The following is a 17,299-nucleotide window of genomic DNA, read 5'->3' as shown; positions in this document are numbered from 1 at the left end:
ATTGACTCAAGTAACATATATCGAAAAGATAAAAAATGAAAGTTAGAAAAACAAATTGAAACGAAGGAAGTAATAATTTAAATCTCAAAAGTATACACATATAATTCAACCAAATATTTTTAGTCTAGACGTAACGCAATAAGTTTTGTTGACCTATCCTCATATCCTATTCCCTCACGTAACACACTTTGGCCTTTTGGTGACACCTTTATGGACCTGTTTGTTCAAAGTTCGGACTAGAAGATCAGAAATTGTTACAAAGACTCTTGTCCAAAGTTGTTTTCAAAACTCAAGCCAACGAGCTTGCATCATCTAGGCTACCTACGTAATATGCTTGAGGTGCGATCCTTTTCCAAATCATGCATGATTACAACATAGGCTGCTTCTGAGGTGCAACCTTTAGTTAAGCCTTTTCCAGATCCTGCATGATTGCAATAAAGGCTGCTTCAGAGGTGCAACCTTTCATCAGACCAGCCGATTGTAGATGCTTTGTGCATCAGGCTTCTTTTAAATGCATGGTACATTATCAAACGCAATATGACACTGACAATCAACTAAGAGAGGCAGCAGGCAACTCTTCAAAATATCAGGTAGAAAGGGATAAGAGAGTGGGAGCATTATTGTGACAATCAAGTGCTTATTTTTCCCTTAAAGTATCAGATGGTTTCATTTAGGATATACACTAGAATGCAGCTGAAAGTGGGAACCTGTATAGCTTACAAGCTAGATGCATGATAACAAATCAGATTTACATCCAAACTCCCAATGAATTACATGGGTACTCAATGGTGGAAAAGCTTGAAATACAGAATAATAATGATTGCCAGGATAAGGGCTCCAATCACAGAGCCCATTATCCACTTGTTTCGGCTAATTCTTCTAGACATCGAAGTCAAGATCTTCTTGCTCTTGTCAATGGCATCATCCACACCATGAAGCTGTAAAAAAGATAAAAGACAATTAATAAACATAGCCGCTCAGGGAGCCACACTAACCAGAACAGTTGAAATTACTCAAATAGAGGTCAGGGAGGAAATTCAAGGGCTACTAGAAACCAGAAAGAAAATCTCAGATGGACTCATACCTTGTTATGTGAATGTAGCAGTGTTTCACGCTGTTGGTGCAAATCCCCTAGAATTAACACACTAAGCTCTTCAGTCTCTAGGGCAATCCTTCGGCTCTCCCTGATTCTGTCACTTGACTGATCGAGCCTCTCTGTTGACATTGCTAAGCGTTCCCTTTGATTTGCAGAAGCCTATAAAATCATATTATGGCTCTTTACAGGTAAAGCCGGGAAATGTAAAGATGAATTCCACTACACACATATTTGGATTAAGATAATATGTTATGCCTACAGTCAATTTTTTGAAAAGCCAACCAAACATTAGACGACTTGTCCTTTAGCCGTGCTGAACATCAATGCTTTCAACTATCTCGTGTAAGAAAGAGAGAGAAGGAACTGAAGTGGTCAGCAGGTAATATATGCTGAACCTTTTCTTTGCTTGGCATCGTGGCGTTTCATCAATTTATGTCAGGGCTTGACCAACAAAGGCCACTAACAGTATGAGAAAAACCAATGGACAGATCACAAATGGCAATGTAAGTGAACCTAATCAGTTCCTCTTAGATAAGTAGCAGATTAATATGTCATGAAAATTCTGATCTTCGATTGATTTGACAAACTTTGATATCACCAACCAAGCATGAACATTATATGTAAGACCACAATAAGCTTCTCCCAAAGAAATTTGCATACAATGGATGGTAACATATCATTCAAGTGAAATTTATATAACCTTGAGACCACACAACTTTACTATGGCAAATGCTAATACATCCCCAAAGTCATTATATGAAAACATGTATGACATAGTGGAATCCTCAAACGAAAATATAAGGAGAAGGAGAAAAAACGGAGGAGAAGGAAAATTTTAGTATACATACTGCATGTGGATCCATCATTCCAGACTCTAAATCATGGGCAGCTTGATTAGCACTAGTCAAGGTTAGTTTATTCACTTCTTTCTTCAACTTATTCAGGTCTGATTTGTATTCCCTCAGTTTAGCAAGTAATGTTGCTTTTAAACTCGGTTGCAAACTTCTTGCCTCAAGATCCATTTTCCGTATCTAAGCATAGACCATCACTTATCATCAGTTCTAAAAAAAGAAATCTTTTCGGAAAGGAATAAATTTAAAAGTCAATAACTTACCAACACATCTGCATCATCCAATCCCACTTTGAGTTCGGAAATCTGTTGCTTTTTCGGCTCTGCTCATTACAGTTGCAAAGTTATAGTCATAATCCATCAGAAGCGTAACAGAAGATATTTAACAACTTACCAAAGCCTTAACACAGAAAAGGAAAATCAGATGCCAGTTTTGTTGTTTGTTCAAGTAGTATAACCTAAATAAATTAGCAAAAATACATACTAACATAGAAATCAGAATTGAACAGTCTTTCATTCTTATTTTTACTTGTTCCTTCAATTCTCTCCTTTCCTAAATGTTTTAATTATCATTAGTATGATCTGACTTCACAACTTGCCATGCTTACACCTCTTCCCTATTGGAATACCAACCCAATCTTGAAAGTTGAAGTGACTTCAGGGAATTTAGGAAGAAAATCTTTTTTACAGCAAAAAACTAATACGTAGCAACACCAGAAAAAAGAATGCTTTAATGGACAGGTACACTAAAAAGGGTGATTTGTTTGCGTGCTTGATGTGTATAGAGACAACTCAATAAACAAAAACTACATCTCCATCCCACACTAGTTGAGGTCAGCTATATGTATCATCATTATATATTCCACTCTGTACAAATCCATTTTATTTCAGTAATGGAAAATAATTTGTCAGTTAAGGCATATAAGGGTTCTCCAACCAAGGACACTTAAAATCTCACACTTGTATGCACACTAATATAAAAGGCTCTAACCAGAGTTAGTGGAGAACATCAGAAGCAACAAGTTCACATCGATAAAAACTCGGAATTTACATAAAGCCAATTAATCAATCAAAGAACTACTTCTACTTCTTAATCCCAGACTAGTTGGAGTCGGATATATGAATCATCTATAACTATTCCAGGCTATATGGGCTTATTTCAATTCCAATACGGGAAAATAATTTGTCTTTTAAAGCAAATTAGGAGTTCTGCCAAACTGTTAATGCTTCTCTAAATCTCACACTTATCCCTGCATTGACATGCAATTCTTTCACCAGTCTTAAAAGAATGATGCAAGAGTACAAGAACTAAAAGCCCTAATCCTAACTAATTGGGCATGTCTATTAGCTTAGTTTGCATATATACCCAAATTCCATATATTATTTTTATAATAGTGGTGTCTGGGACATCTTGCACAGGTACCTGCTACTTCCCACTAGCACAAGTACCTAGCAATTCTCAACCCGATCACAGACCACTAGGACACACTCTTGGGTGTAAATCCTATAATTCACATTTCCGCATTGATCCACAAAAGCTATATAAAGTTTCAAAAAAATATATTAAAGATCAAGTGAATCAGTTACCTCCGTCAGCCAATAGAGCAGCAGAATTACATTTCCGAGACAAATTGACAGAAAGTTCACAGTACTGCCTCTCATATCCCTCAAATACTTCACTCATCTTCCCTCAAATCTCCGCCCAAAAAAAATTCAACCTGTAAATACAAATCAAATCAAACGATTGAATCAAGTTCACCTAAGTTTTTGAGAAACCAAAACGAAATGAAAAAAAAAAAAATCGATCCACCAAACACAATCAAGTAGATACACGTATAAGTAGGATAAATATACCAGTAATGAAATCGTACAGCGTACGTATGATCGGAGACGGCGATGTACGTTGAGTCACTGACAAGCTAAAACCGAGTGGACTCGGATCAGAGCTTTGTTAAGGAGAAACGGAAATTGCTCGCAGGGAGAGAAATATGAGTGGTCACAGTATAATTTTCATAAAAAATAGGGACTTGAAAAAAATTTAAGTTTTTCTTTTTTCTTAGAAAGCCCCTTTAGCTTTTGAATACTCGCATATTTCCCCAAACTAATAGAAAATTTGATCCATAAGGAGAAGAAAGATATTTTTGTGCTATTTTTAATAGGTTAAAGACTTTTTAATCCATTAAATAGAAGTGAGGGACGAAGAGAAAAGATTGTATTTTTTTTTTAATTTGGTTTAGAAGGATAGTAGGTAACTAAGTATATTATGTGGAAGAGGAAGGGGGCGCAAGTATCATCTACTTGTCTTCTCCTTATTGAGTCATATTATTTGGTATTTGCATATTATTTTATCGTCATTATCTCACTTTAATCCTACTTTGATTAATTTTTTATAGTTAAAAACCAATTGAAAATACCCTCTCTAACCAAAAGGTAAAACTAAGGTCTACATTTGTCCATTAAAAATTGGTTTTAAGAAACTTGTACTGTTATTGCAAATGTTGTTATAGTGAGGTTGAACTCTAGTTTGCTAACTCAATATTGTAATAAACATTGCAATTTTTCAAACTGTGCAGAGAAAACACTCTCCATGACCAGAATTACACAAACGGTATGCACTAATGTTTCAAAGAGTCCAAGGCAATCTTGTGCAATAAGTCTTAACACACTACTGCAGGGTAAAAACTAGGTTAGAACTCTACATTCTGTACAATATGCACAAATCTAATACAATATCAGAGAAAGATCATGTTCGAATTTCTCAGAGAGAAAGTGAGCAGATGTTTATCTCTATGTGTTTTATATCATGGGAAAAATATGCAAATTCTTACCTAAATTTGGACAGAAATTTAACTCTCATCTAACAGATTCAGTGATAAGCTTATCAACTCGGATCAGTAACATCATATGCAGTTTCTCCTACGTCTGTCTGGTCAGACTCTACATGCCCCGACTCATTCTCAGGGAAAACCTCAGCTTGCAGAGAAGGAACAATGTTATTCACATGCAACCATGTCAGTTCCCACAAGCTATCTCCACCGAGAGCACTCCTCTGAACGAGTACCCCCTTAGATTTCATTACAACCAAGGTGTTCTTAAGAAGTTCAGGGACTAGCTCCTGAAGTTTTTCACTCTTCTTACCTCTGACCTTCACCTTCATGTATTTCTCCATCCGGTTGAGGACTCCAAGCCAGAGTTTGCAGAAGGTGGTCAATTGAGATAGCTCATGAAGCAACTGTAAAAACACCTTAGTTAACAGCTTCAAGGCAAGAATAAGTGTCTCTTCCATGTTTCTATAATCTTTCTGTGATGTGAGCTCAATCAAGTCGTCCAGCATTGTGAAAATGACAATATCAAAGCACTGCAACCAGAGACCATGTGAAAGGTACATTTCATCTACTCCTGTCAAGCACATTTGTAGGGATGAAAGAGCATGATTCCTAACTTCTCTCTGATCCAGACAAACTTTCCTCAGACCCTGTACAAGCCTCAGCCACATTTCCCCTATATCCTGAGACAGCTTCAAAGCTTCTGCCTCTGCCATCGCTTCCCTGGTATCTTTAGACCAGCATGCTAAACAAGCAGCAGAACCTGCCATAAGATCCACTGCACGAATAGGTCTATCGGCTGGTCCAACACGAGACTCTGCAAAATTTCTTGCTGCATCAATGCAAAGAACAAAATTAGCCGGAGACAAATGGGATCCATCAGACATGATGAAACCTAGGACATCAAATCCTGCTTCCGAAGCTTCTGGATGTCTAGCTGTTATAGAAAGTAACTGAGTAATAGTTCGCCATCCCATTTGAGATCGGATATGTGAAGCATTTGCTCTAACCAGCCGACTGACTTCCTGTGTAATTTGTTCGCAATATGCATCAGTTACCCGGGCATCAAGCTTGGTTACAAGTTGTAATGATCTGAGAAGGTCATCTGCTAAGTTCTCTTTATAAGGAAGCAGCCTCTGGCAGATGCGTAGTAGTCCAAAAACAGCTTTCTCAATTAGAGCACAAGGCATAATTGTTGAGTGTACAATATGAGCAATATGTTCATAAACTCCCTGCCAAAGAAGTGCTATTCTATCTCTATTGTTCAAAGTGATTGCAATCAGCAATTCCAAGCAGAACACTGCAGTATCTTCATCCTCCGGGGAACTACTACCTTTCTGAGGTCTCCCAGCAGCCCATATGAGGGCCCTTGCCAACTGCAACAAAGAATCAGCTAGGAGAAACTTACTTTCTGTGAAGATGGTATCAATTTGACACTTCTGAATTGTCTGCAGTGTGCGCTGATGAGCCGCAAGTTGTTGCTCAGTAGGTTGAGACCTAGGCTCTTCTGTATCTATAGATAGGAGTTGACTAAATCGTCCCATAAGTCCTGAAGATCTTCTGGGAGTACCTAAGGATTGCATATGAGCAGCAGACAATGAATTAGGGAGGGGTTTCCCATGTCCTGGATCAGAAGATGCCTCTGAGTCATCAGCTGCATCACTGGCTACACGAGCAGGAAGAAGACCAAGCTTGTGCAGTCTTAAGATGCAATCCAAGATATTTCTCCAGCCAGTACGGATAAAATCACCACATTTGTTTGCTATAGTGAAAACTGTAACAGTTGCCTTTCTTGCTTTTGCATCATCGCCAAAGGCTAAAACAGGTTCCTCCACCAATGAGGGATTCAACAGGGTTGTGAACTTACATAGAGATACCACTAGATCATCCAAAACATCTTCAAGATGATGGCATGCCGAAATCTTTGCAACAGCCAAGAAACCATCTATACAGGTTTGGTAGACATCCTCATGTTCAGCATGATCAAACACCACAGAGATAGCAGCAATAGTAGGGCCCGACATTATTGCGAACATATCATGATCAAGGTAGGCTTTAGAATCACACATGATGTATGGAGGAGTTTTTTTAGATTTGTGCATCAAATCAATCCAACGGCTTGGGTTCATTTCAGCAAAACCAGCACCTTGTTCTGGTGTTGTCCGGATCTCATTGTTGCAGATTGAGTGGTACAATTCAGATAGAAATTCACGAGGAAGATCATTACCTCCATTAATGTGCCTATTGTTACGGATGAAATCCTCCTCTGTCATCTTCTTCTTTACCTGAACATTGTGCTGGTCAGTGTTGAGCATTATTATTGAATATGATAACAACAGAGCAGCATCTTTATTAGCTAGAATCTGTGGAGATTGCTCATAGTATCTCTCTGAAAATGCCTCAAGCACCCTTGCTATCTTTTGAGATTCCCCAGGCAGTCGGAAAGTTTCCAAAAACAGCCTCAATGCAGTATCTAGGTTCATGTCTTGGAAATCAAATGTTCCAGCAAACTCATGAAGCACCTGAACACAAAATTCATCATGATTTCCAAGAAAATCCCCAACGAGATTCTTATCTAGCCCAGCTGTGAACCTGAAAAAGCAAGCCACACTCTGGGGATCAAGTTTTTCCGGCAATAGATGTGTTCCTTGAAGAAACTCTAGACCTTTCTTTGGGTCCCTATTAAAGTGATCAGCTCCAATCATTAACCTTCTCTTGATGTACTTCCGTCGACGTACAAATGGTACCCAATGATCAGGATCGCTATAGTTCTCACACTTGACCATCCAAAATGGACTATATTCCTCTAGATTTATTGGAGTGTATTCTGAACTATAGGATCCATTGCCTATCCTCTCAGCCATTCCCTGGATAACAGCAATCAGACCATCCAAAGCAAGAATATGCATGGAAGACAATGGAGAGTTCACCGGGAATGCACTCTTAGATAATAAATTTGCAAGTTCTTCAAAAATGTTACTGCAGGTGATATCACAATCTAAATTTGCATACATTTCTACCATGAAGGACTTTTGCCTGCAAAAGTCAACAAGAGCCTCCATTGCTACTTCCTGCTGCTGGTATGAAGCCCCATAACGGCTTTGTGCAAGTCTCAGGACCACACAGGAAAAGAAAGCCTCAAGCTGTAGTTTCAGTTCAGTTCGCAAGTGCTGATACAGATTTAGAACGATACTGCAGACCATTGAAAGAATCAATGGACTCATTGACAAACCAAACTGCATTAGATTACGGAATAATCCATCCTGGACCAAACTCAACAATCTGGGGTGACTGCAAATAGCAGGGCCTCCCAGTTCAATGGCTGAGTTGATCAAACCAAGGGCAAATAGAGGAACATCTTCATCGAATGCCATAGTATTTACCCTAGGACCCATCCCTACATGTTCTACAACATTCAACAAAGAGCACAAGAAGTGAAATATCTCAACCATGCATGGGACTCCATATGGTTCAGTCATTAAATGTAGGTCATAAGGAACACTATCCTTCCCGTTGTCACCCATGACCATGCCTTCTTCTGTAACACTGCTAAGCAGACCTGTTGAAGCAGAAGTGAAACCTCCAGAAGGTGGTAGACTATCATATTCAGAAGGACCACTCCCATTCTCCGACTTGCTACTCAAACTGTACTCGTTATCAATACCAGCAACCTATGTAAGAAGAAATTAACATATAATGCTTCGAACATATATGGTAGAAGAATAAGAGAACAAAAGGCAAAAGATGAATGCACAAGAAGTACTAGATCAATCTAGATTCTAGACTGCTGACCAAAACGATCAGATATAATGTACCGTATCCAGGCTCTATTTAATCCAGTTGGACATCTCTGCGCTGGAAAAAAATGCATGTGGGGACAAAATGCAAAGGCGAAGTTTAATTAAAGGATGAACTTAGCCAACATAAAAGACATGCTCCCGTTTTCTTTGCTTATCGGATGATGCCCATAAGGCAAGATTGGTCCATGAGAAGATTCCTTTTTTTCTAATGATGGTGGTGTTTGGACTAAGCTTGCGCTCACCTTGATTTATCCAACAGATAACTTACTATATATCACAAGCACAGGTACTGGACAAACCTATCCACTAGGGCTGGAGCAGATCACTCACAATTGAGTATTTTAGCTGGAACCCAGACCTGGGATCTCCGGACTTTTACTCCTATGCCTCAACCACTCAATCACCCCTTCATGAGAAAAATTCTACCACTATTAGATATAGTATGTTTTTCACATTTTTTATTAAATTTTGGGTCCAAGGACTGGAGATTATGGACAGTTTGTTAGATTGCCAAGTCAATAGCTGGGAACTATAATGTTAGAGACTGCAGCAAAGGATAACTTTCAGAGATTAAAAATAAAGGTGCACCTGTACCTCGTTTTTGGAGGAACCATGCTGTCTAACTATGGAGTGTTGTGTGTTGTCAACTTCCGGAAGGTGTGCAAAAATACATTTCACAAGTTCATGCATAGTGTGACGTGCTATCCGCTGTAAGACCTCACTTTTAGCTCCAGCTTGATGAACTACTCTGAAGCATGTGTTGACAATGGTGCAAACATGCTGGTTACTCAACACAACTGATGTTTTACTTCTCATGCATGCCAAAAGAACTTGAAGTATCTTCATCAATACAACTTCTTCTGATGCAGGATCTGTCACCTCAAATCTGCAACTAGTCACAGCATCCACAACAGAGTGCATTGCATCTTCAATATTGACAGCATCAAGATCAAGAATATCAAGGGTCAAAATCTTGAAAACAGAAGACAATGCAACACCAGTGATTGGTGCCCCAGTTTCATCAGACCGAATAACATCCAGAAATGGCTGGAGATATAAGGCCGGACTGATGGTTTGCCCCGAATGCTGCCACGAAAATATCTGCTTACGCAATGTCTTAAGAGACTGGATTAGAGAGTGTTCTAGCTGATCATCTCCTGAAACATAACGACCACCCCACCTAACATTTCTTCTCATGACTGCTAAAACAGCACTTACTTCAGAGTTAATCATACAAGCTATGGCAGTTTTGTTGGAAGAGGTTGTCTCACAATCTTCTGGTTCCTCTTCAATTGCCTTGATACTAGATTGTGGCCTTAAACGCCCCATTTCGAAAAAATGTGCAATTGGATTGTTTTCTGGATTTGTAGTCAAGGACGCGCTTCACAGGGTTGTTCTAAAAGGCCATCTTTGTGGTCTGCAATGAACAACAGTAACATAGAATGCAGTTATATTATATATCTATTAACTTCTCAGAAAGAGTAATGAGGTACCAAATGCATCCTGGGTATTTTACAATATAAAAGCCATGTAATTGTTCACAGAGCTCTCAAAGGTAAAAGGAATAGACTAAAAACAAAGTCTGCTTTTGTACTATCCTTAATAGCAGGAAATAAAATAATAGTAGCGGACTAGCGGTACAGATAACTGATCCCTTTCAATCCAAAAATTATTTGGTCAAAAGATTGAAACTTAGCAACATCATACACTGCAGCGTAATCTATGGATACCATTGCAACTACATCTTAGTCCCACATTTGCTTTACCGCCACCACACCCCATTTCCCCTCACTCTGCTCACATGTCATCCCTGTGCCAAATACTATGCAGCAAATGAGCACTGGCACTATCACAAAGTTATATCTTGCTACTGTCAATTATGATACCTAACAACAGGAAGCTTGGAGTAGTAAAAATAAAAAGGAATCTCCCTCTGGCAGATAGAGAGAATGAAGATAAACGGTCTGATGTTGCTACCAGATTCCCACAATATGCTAATAAAATGTGATTAATAAGTAAGTGTCTCATCTAGACCCTGAGACACAATACCTAATTTGGTTATTGCCCATTTCTCCTCTCCAAAGACTGTCCTAGAAAAAAGGATGATTAAATTGGTGCACATGCATAAAATCAGAAAGTTTTCAGCTCGCTAACCCCAGCAAGTAAAATCACACTATTGTAAGTGCATTCTACCTATGTCGCTGGCTGCTGTCACAACTCACAAGTAGGAAATTTCTTAATTTTCTATAGTAATGGCTGTCAGAGTCCCAAACGACTACAGACCACTCACTTACTTTTCAGGGACTGGTTTGTGAATTCTGAATTTGGGTATGAATCTGGCATTGGAATATGATCCAATTATCAGTAGGTAATTAGTGTATATTTTGAGCAATCTAATCAAAATAAAACACCCGTCATTCTTGTTTGACACGGGTACAACTAGGCAAATGGAAACTTCATGCACATAGCTACTCATTAGGCAGTGTATGTCTTCACCACCCTACTTACTCCTTCAATCTCTATTTACTAGGCATAATTTGTTATACTAAATTACCCTTATTAATTATGCTTTGAAAATCTAAGTTTGACTACTAGTACTTTATAGTTACTTAATGATAAGTGTAATATTGAAAGAAAGTAATAAATCTCTCTTGATTAGCTAAAATGGACAAGTCAATAGTAGATCTATTTTTAGTATAAGGAACAAGTAAAAAGTAATGGAGGGAGTAAATATGATTACACTGCTTGCCAAAAGTAAAAAAGCAATACAAATAAGCATTTGAATTACTTTCACATATTTCCTTGGCCAGAAAAACTCACACAGAGAAAAGAAAAACGAAAAAGCATACTACAGTTCCTCAAATTCCATCAACTAAATAAAACAAGTTTTTCTCCCTAAGTCAATTGACATTCTTTTGGGATACACAATAAAGAAGAAGACATCCACTTAGTGAAAGAACAACAATTCATTCAGCAATGTGGTCAATATAACCAAGTCAATTATCACAAGTGAAAGAGGCATACCACACGCACAAAGTGCTCACTTGATAGTGGCGGGACAGGGAGAGATGTCGATGTATACAATACGCAGCCTTCCCACCTACAGATCACCAATGAAGCAGCTCTACTGTTGACCCATGTCTCGTCCTCCAATCAACATACTACTGCCACAAAAACACACACTCAATTTTCAAGTCCTGAGATGGTATACCCTTTTTTTATTTTTTTAGATAATCATGGTATCTGGACCAGCTTACATACACCTCAACTAATTCCACGAAATATCTGCCACCTCCACCAGAAATCACTAGTGTTCTCTGTTGGAATTTGAACCCTGAGACCTCTAGATGGTATACCATATATCTCAAACTTTTAGATCAGCAACTAAAATGTTGAAGATCCAAACAATTAATTCAACACCAAAAAATAAATTCCAAAATAATGACTACAAACAACTCAACAACATGTCAACAACTCTTACATTACAATTATATTTATTTTTATGAAAATTATTACAAAATAAACAAAAAAAATTATATTCACACTGCTGTACCCAGAATTGATCAAAAAAACATCATTTTTCCCCGTAAAATGTGAATAATTGAAACATATCGATGTAAAAATGCGTGAAATGAAGAAGAGAAAGCAAAAAAGAGAGAGAAAAAGGGTTTACCTGTGTGTGGATCTATAGCTGAAGATGACTAGAGAGACCTCCGAAAGAGTGAGCAAGAAAATCGAGAATAAAACGAGAAGACTACTAGTAGTGAGAGAAAATCGAGAATAATTTTGTATTATAAAAATAATAATTTTGAGATATCCGCGTTGAAATCAAATTAATCCAAATTTATTATGCAAGTCAAATTAATTCAAATTTACTGTGTAAGACTCAAAATATCCGCATTGAAGTCAAATTAATCCAAATTTATGTATAAGACTCATACACGAAAGCTCGACATGAAAAATTATATAATTAAGAAAAAAATAGTTTCATCCAATGTATCACATCGAATATAGAATTATACATGGTTTACTTCCTCCAAATTTATTTTCATGTGTCTTAATAGTCTGTTCGATTATAAGTTTTTGAGAAACAAAAATAGGAGTAATATTTATCGTGGTGATTTAAAATATTTGGTTTAAGTTTTTAGAGAAAAATAATTACCTTTTAGTAGTTATAGATTATTATTCTAATTCTAAGCCAAAATAAAAATTGAGAAGCCTAAAAAGTTTTAATATTGATACAAGTATTTTTCAATTGATCAATGAGCACAATTATTATTATACTTTTTAGAAAGCACCTCTAACCAAAAAAAATAAAATTGTTTTGGAATCTTGATCAAATTCAAACATGTAACTATATTAAGGAATTACTTAATATAAGAAAAGTAAACATTATTTAATGTCATCTAAAAGGTAACAAGAAGTAAAGTTCATAACAGTATTCAAGTAAACAATAAGCATAAACACCAAAAAAAGATAAAAATAACCGAGGTTCAATTTAAAATACAGATATACAAACACAGAGACAGAGTCACCATAAGAAAGAAAGCTGATAATTAAATAGTTCAAACATCTCATAGCATTGATAAACAATAAAGTCATAAAACATCTAAGAAATTTAGTTGAACTTGCTCATTGGTAACTCCAACCATGTAAGGTTTATACTAAGTTCAAATGTATTTAGAAATGAAGCATAAAACACAACAAAACGCGCTTAAGCTTAAAGCAGTATCTGCTTGCAGCTCAGGAAATACAAGTCATAGATGGAGGATCTGAAACTCAAGCCACTATCTTTGAAGATCTTACAAACAGACTGTCAACAACCTTCCCCATATTTGAAATGGTTTCCAATGTAGCCGGGTAAATTGCGTCTTGCTTAGGGTCTTCAAAAATTACAAGGCATCCAGCACCCTGGTCCAGAGTTCCAGCAAACTTCTTGTCTAATATCATTTGAGATAACTTCTTCTCAACATGGTCAGCTGGCAACTCAATCAACTCAGCAATATGAGCAATCTCGACTCTTGAGAAAGGCTCGATCAACCTGCAAAGATTCTGCTCCATTAAAGTGTCATAGAGCGAAGAGAGGTGCCTATGGACGATAGGATCTTCATCTAGCTGAGCCTTAAAGTTGCGAAGAGAAGTCTCAAAGAGCTTCAAAGATCGCTTGGAGTGAGCATCAGCAACAGCTTTCATTGCATCAACTTCTGGCCCCTGGTAATTCAATCCAACCTTGGTTGATATTATTCCTGCAACATCATCAGCCTGGCTGACCATGATTTTGCATAGCAACATATACTTGAGGCTGTATAAGGCCTGGGGATTTTCAAGGGCATTAAATGCTTCAAATGCCTCATAGAAATAGCTGTAAGCAGTTTTATAATCCTTCTCTTCTGCATGGAGTATCCCACTCTGCAAATCAATGGCACCTTGCTGAGCTGGAGGGACATAAATAGCATTGGCGGCTGTTCGAGCAGCAGTAAGTGCAGCCTTGGCTTTGGGAAGATTTCTCAACGAGAAATGGAGCTGGCTCTCCAGCAAGTCAATCTCCACAAGAAGAAGCTTGTCATCCAATCTTCTCACCTCCTTGATCAACCCTGAAAGGAGTGTCAATGCTTCAGAATACTCTTTGTTTTCCATCAAAAGAGCTGCAAGTTTTGCCTCAACCCGCTGACGAAGGAAAGTTCGTTTCTCCGAACGGGCCCACTGCACTATATCTTTGCAAAGTGTAATCTGAAGGTCAGATGTGCCAGGTATTTTAGCCACCGCATCAACAATTCCTTTATTAACAATTTTGGCTGTTTTTGCCTTGGGTATTAAAGAGAAGAAGGGACGCAACTGGACGAGAAGCTTTTGGAGATCCTCAGCCCTCTTCTCTTGACTTAGGAGGTCAGAGAGATTGAAGATTGCCTGCTCTTTGATCCTTAGGGCCTCGGAAGATGATGAAGGGTTCTCAAGGATGCGGTAGAGAATGGAGATAGCCTCAGATGGGGTTGTAGCCTCAGAAGCCTGAGCTAGTGAATCTGTGGTTGCAGGTAGATATGAAGACGCCATTGTTACAGCTAGCAGATCTTAAATCCTGCAATTTTTAGACAAGAAGGAAATTATATATGTACAAGCACAAAGGAAGCATTTAGGACACTTTGTCTTGCTGTCTTTTACATGGATTCTATTTTGCAGTTAGTCGCTAAAGATGTGAGAGTAGTTAAAATAAAGAAACTGCATTAAGCTATGCCAGCTACTTTGACATAGAAAGCAAAAATTCTCCAATATGTAAGCAAGTGCAAAAGTACGCTTCAGCTATAAGGCTCTAATAGGGCAAAAAAGCTCATAGAAAATATATGACCTAAGGTAAGTATTGATTTAGCTAAAAGTAAAAGCAACTCATTTCTTTGTCCTGATACAAAAGAATAAAGAAGGAAGACGTAAACTTAGAATGAAGTAAGCAACTGCATGTCAATCCAAATGTACCCTTGTCCTCAATTTCCTCCCAAGTATTTATACCTCTGCAATTCAATTGTCCTAGCAACTAGCAGAATGAAGGTTAGCTAGTCTGATGGAGATAATGAAATTTTAGAGAGAAAATCCATTGAGCTGGGATGGAAGCAGAACAGATATTTTTGTGAACCAAAGTCCCGACCAAGCACTGGACACGAATGTAAAACCAGCATGAACCTTTAAAAGCTACAACACCAACACATTCAGAAAGCAATATAACAACTCTATCCTCAGTATTCTTGCACACTGCCAAGATTTTAATAAGCACCAGCAATCTTCATTCTAAACATAAAAGGACACAAGTATGCAGTAGGTCTATTATACATTTTGAAAGGAAAATTGATCTAGGACTTCATCCTGACTTGAACAAAATCAGAGTAAAATTAAACACGGAAAACAATCAACAATTCCATCAGCCTCCAGAAAAGCTTCACAGCTTCTGGAGAGTAAATGGCCAATGACTACCTACATTGATGAAAACTAGAGATTTCATAAGACCGTTGAATAGGCAGTCAACGTATTTAAGCATTCATGAAATTCTTGAAATTGAACCCCATTAACTAGACCTTACACCCCCAATTGCTGAAAAGCACAATCTGCCAATAAAAAATCCATCTTTTACAGTTCTAGCCTATTTCATCCTTATTCTGTAAGAAAACAGCGCCAACTCCTCAATCCTAAACTAGTTAGAACTGGCCTTGTGAATCTTCAATATCCATTCTATTTGCATCAGTTTCATTCCACTCGAGAAATATCTATCTAACACTAGAGGTTTCTACATTCTCCAAGGATATACAGATCCTTTAAGAAACTAACAAGACTCGGACTTTATGTAAGTATACCAACATGACCAAACCTTAATTCCGAACAACAATTGCAACACATTTAGAGAGCTGTAGAAATTGAAGTTTCAATATGCAGCACAAACCGACACAACACACAAAGCATTGTAAAACCCAACTGCTGAAAAGTAACAATTTGATAATAAAAACATTGAATAGGCAGTCATCATATTTAAGAGTTCATGAAATTTAAATGAACCCTATTAACTAAACCTTACACTACAATTACTAAAAAGTCAAAACCTGATGATGAAAATTCCATCTTTTACACCCCTTCCACTTTTTCCCTTTGTTTAATAAGAGTATAACAGCAATAACTCCTAAATCCTAAGCTAATTGAATTGCCCTTGCAAATTTTCATAACCCGAGTTTTGGCTCAATCACACATGTCCTTAATAGCCCTAATGTAAGCCACAAGTAGACCTCTAGACTCCAAGCATCTCATAGAAATTAAAGCCCAACTGCTTAAAAGTCACAATATGATGTAAAGCATTGAATAGGCAGCCATCATCTTTACAAGCTCATGAGATTCTTGAAATTGAACCCCATTAACTAAACTTTACACCACAATTGCTGAAAAGTGATAAAGTTTCCATCTTTTACACCCCTTTCACTTTTTTTCCCTTGTTATTTCAGTGAACAACAACAATAACACCTCAATCTTGAACGAATCCAATTTCCCTTATGAATTTCCCAACATACCCACTCCATTCACACTCGCTAAGATTACTCTAATACAGATCTCTTAAACAAACTACGAAGACTCCGGCAACTTACCTTATGATTAAACTTAATATCCAATATCACAACACAATGAACATAAAGAATTCAAAAAAAAACATTGTAAAACCCATATCGAAGTTGGTGCTTTTAACTCGCAATCAAAAAAGGGTTAGGGTTTTTCGAATGTGAAATAAACGGAAGAAGAAATCATAAGAGATGAGATAAGAAACTTACCGAAAGACTTCGCCGGAGAAAGAGATCGCCGAGAGAGAGTTCAAATTGGGGTGAGTAGAGCGACTGCAACAAAGATGGGAATCTCAGCTGCCGTGTACAGGAATTAAACCTTGAAGAGGGTTGTGTTAGTAAAAGAGACTATTTTTTTTTTTTTATTTGCTAAATATTATTTATATATTTTTTATTATAAGGTTTTTTTCTTAATGTTCTAGTAGTAATTCCTTTTTTTATATTATCATTTTATTTTGTCATTATTATAAATTTATAATTCTACCCCTTCCGTTTAATTTTATTTGTTTACTATTTTTAAAATATATTTATTTTTTTTATTTTATAATTTTATCATTACAAGAAAAGATAATAATTTTTTACATCTTATAGTTAACATTAATTACTTATTTGTTTTTAGAATTTTCGTATCTCAATTGATTAGC

General features: G+C 37.3%; 3 protein-coding genes across 9 annotated transcripts; all 3 read right to left on the bottom strand.

Annotated features, from left to right (window-relative positions):
* Positions 1 to 617: 617 nt before the first annotated feature.
* LOC102585718 (vesicle transport v-SNARE 12) lies at positions 618 to 3,955 on the bottom strand. Of its 2 annotated transcripts, none has more exons than XM_006348686.2 (6): positions 3,818 to 3,955; positions 3,534 to 3,664; positions 2,211 to 2,269; positions 1,945 to 2,127; positions 1,085 to 1,255; positions 618 to 938 (listed from the first exon to the last, which is right to left on the bottom strand). In XM_006348686.2, the coding sequence occupies exons 2-6, from the start codon at positions 3,628 to 3,630 to the stop codon at positions 783 to 785; spliced, it is 666 nt and encodes a 221-aa protein (XP_006348748.1). In that variant the 5' UTR covers positions 3,631 to 3,664; positions 3,818 to 3,955; the 3' UTR covers positions 618 to 782. The 2 variants fall into 2 exon arrangements, with proteins under 2 accessions (XP_006348748.1, XP_006348747.1); XM_006348685.2 differs by having other exon boundaries at positions 3,801 to 3,954.
* A 579-nt stretch (positions 3,956 to 4,534) lies between these two features.
* On the bottom strand, positions 4,535 to 12,346 carry LOC102584509 (ARF guanine-nucleotide exchange factor GNOM). 6 transcript variants are annotated; one of them, XM_015309339.1, is made up of 5 exons: positions 12,245 to 12,340; positions 11,835 to 11,955; positions 11,596 to 11,735; positions 9,166 to 9,988; positions 4,535 to 8,442 (listed from the first exon to the last, which is right to left on the bottom strand). In XM_015309339.1, exons 4-5 carry the CDS (start codon positions 9,898 to 9,900, stop codon positions 4,828 to 4,830), a joined length of 4,350 nt encoding a protein of 1,449 aa, XP_015164825.1. In that variant the 5' UTR covers positions 9,901 to 9,988; positions 11,596 to 11,735; positions 11,835 to 11,955; positions 12,245 to 12,340; the 3' UTR covers positions 4,535 to 4,827. The 6 variants fall into 6 exon arrangements, with proteins under 6 accessions (XP_015164825.1, XP_006348742.1, XP_006348743.1 ...); XM_006348680.2 differs by having other exon boundaries at positions 11,596 to 11,732; XM_006348681.2 differs by having other exon boundaries at positions 11,596 to 11,732; positions 11,835 to 11,914; positions 12,245 to 12,338.
* Positions 12,347 to 13,124: 778 nt separating this feature from the next.
* On the bottom strand, positions 13,125 to 17,010 carry LOC102584171 (26S proteasome non-ATPase regulatory subunit 11 homolog). The gene is made up of 2 exons (XM_006348679.2): positions 16,866 to 17,010; positions 13,125 to 14,647 (listed from the first exon to the last, which is right to left on the bottom strand). Exon 2 carries the CDS (start codon positions 14,620 to 14,622, stop codon positions 13,351 to 13,353), a length of 1,272 nt encoding a protein of 423 aa, XP_006348741.1. The 5' UTR covers positions 14,623 to 14,647; positions 16,866 to 17,010; the 3' UTR covers positions 13,125 to 13,350.
* Positions 17,011 to 17,299: the final 289 nt, after the last annotated feature.

The sequence above is a fragment of the Solanum tuberosum genome, unplaced genomic scaffold (genome assembly GCF_000226075.1).
Source record: "Solanum tuberosum cultivar DM 1-3 516 R44 unplaced genomic scaffold, SolTub_3.0 scf00103, whole genome shotgun sequence".
Lineage (NCBI taxonomy): Eukaryota > Viridiplantae > Streptophyta > Magnoliopsida > Solanales > Solanaceae > Solanum > Solanum tuberosum.
Note: the sequence above shows the minus strand (reverse complement) of the source record. Positions and strands in the feature narration are given on the sequence as shown.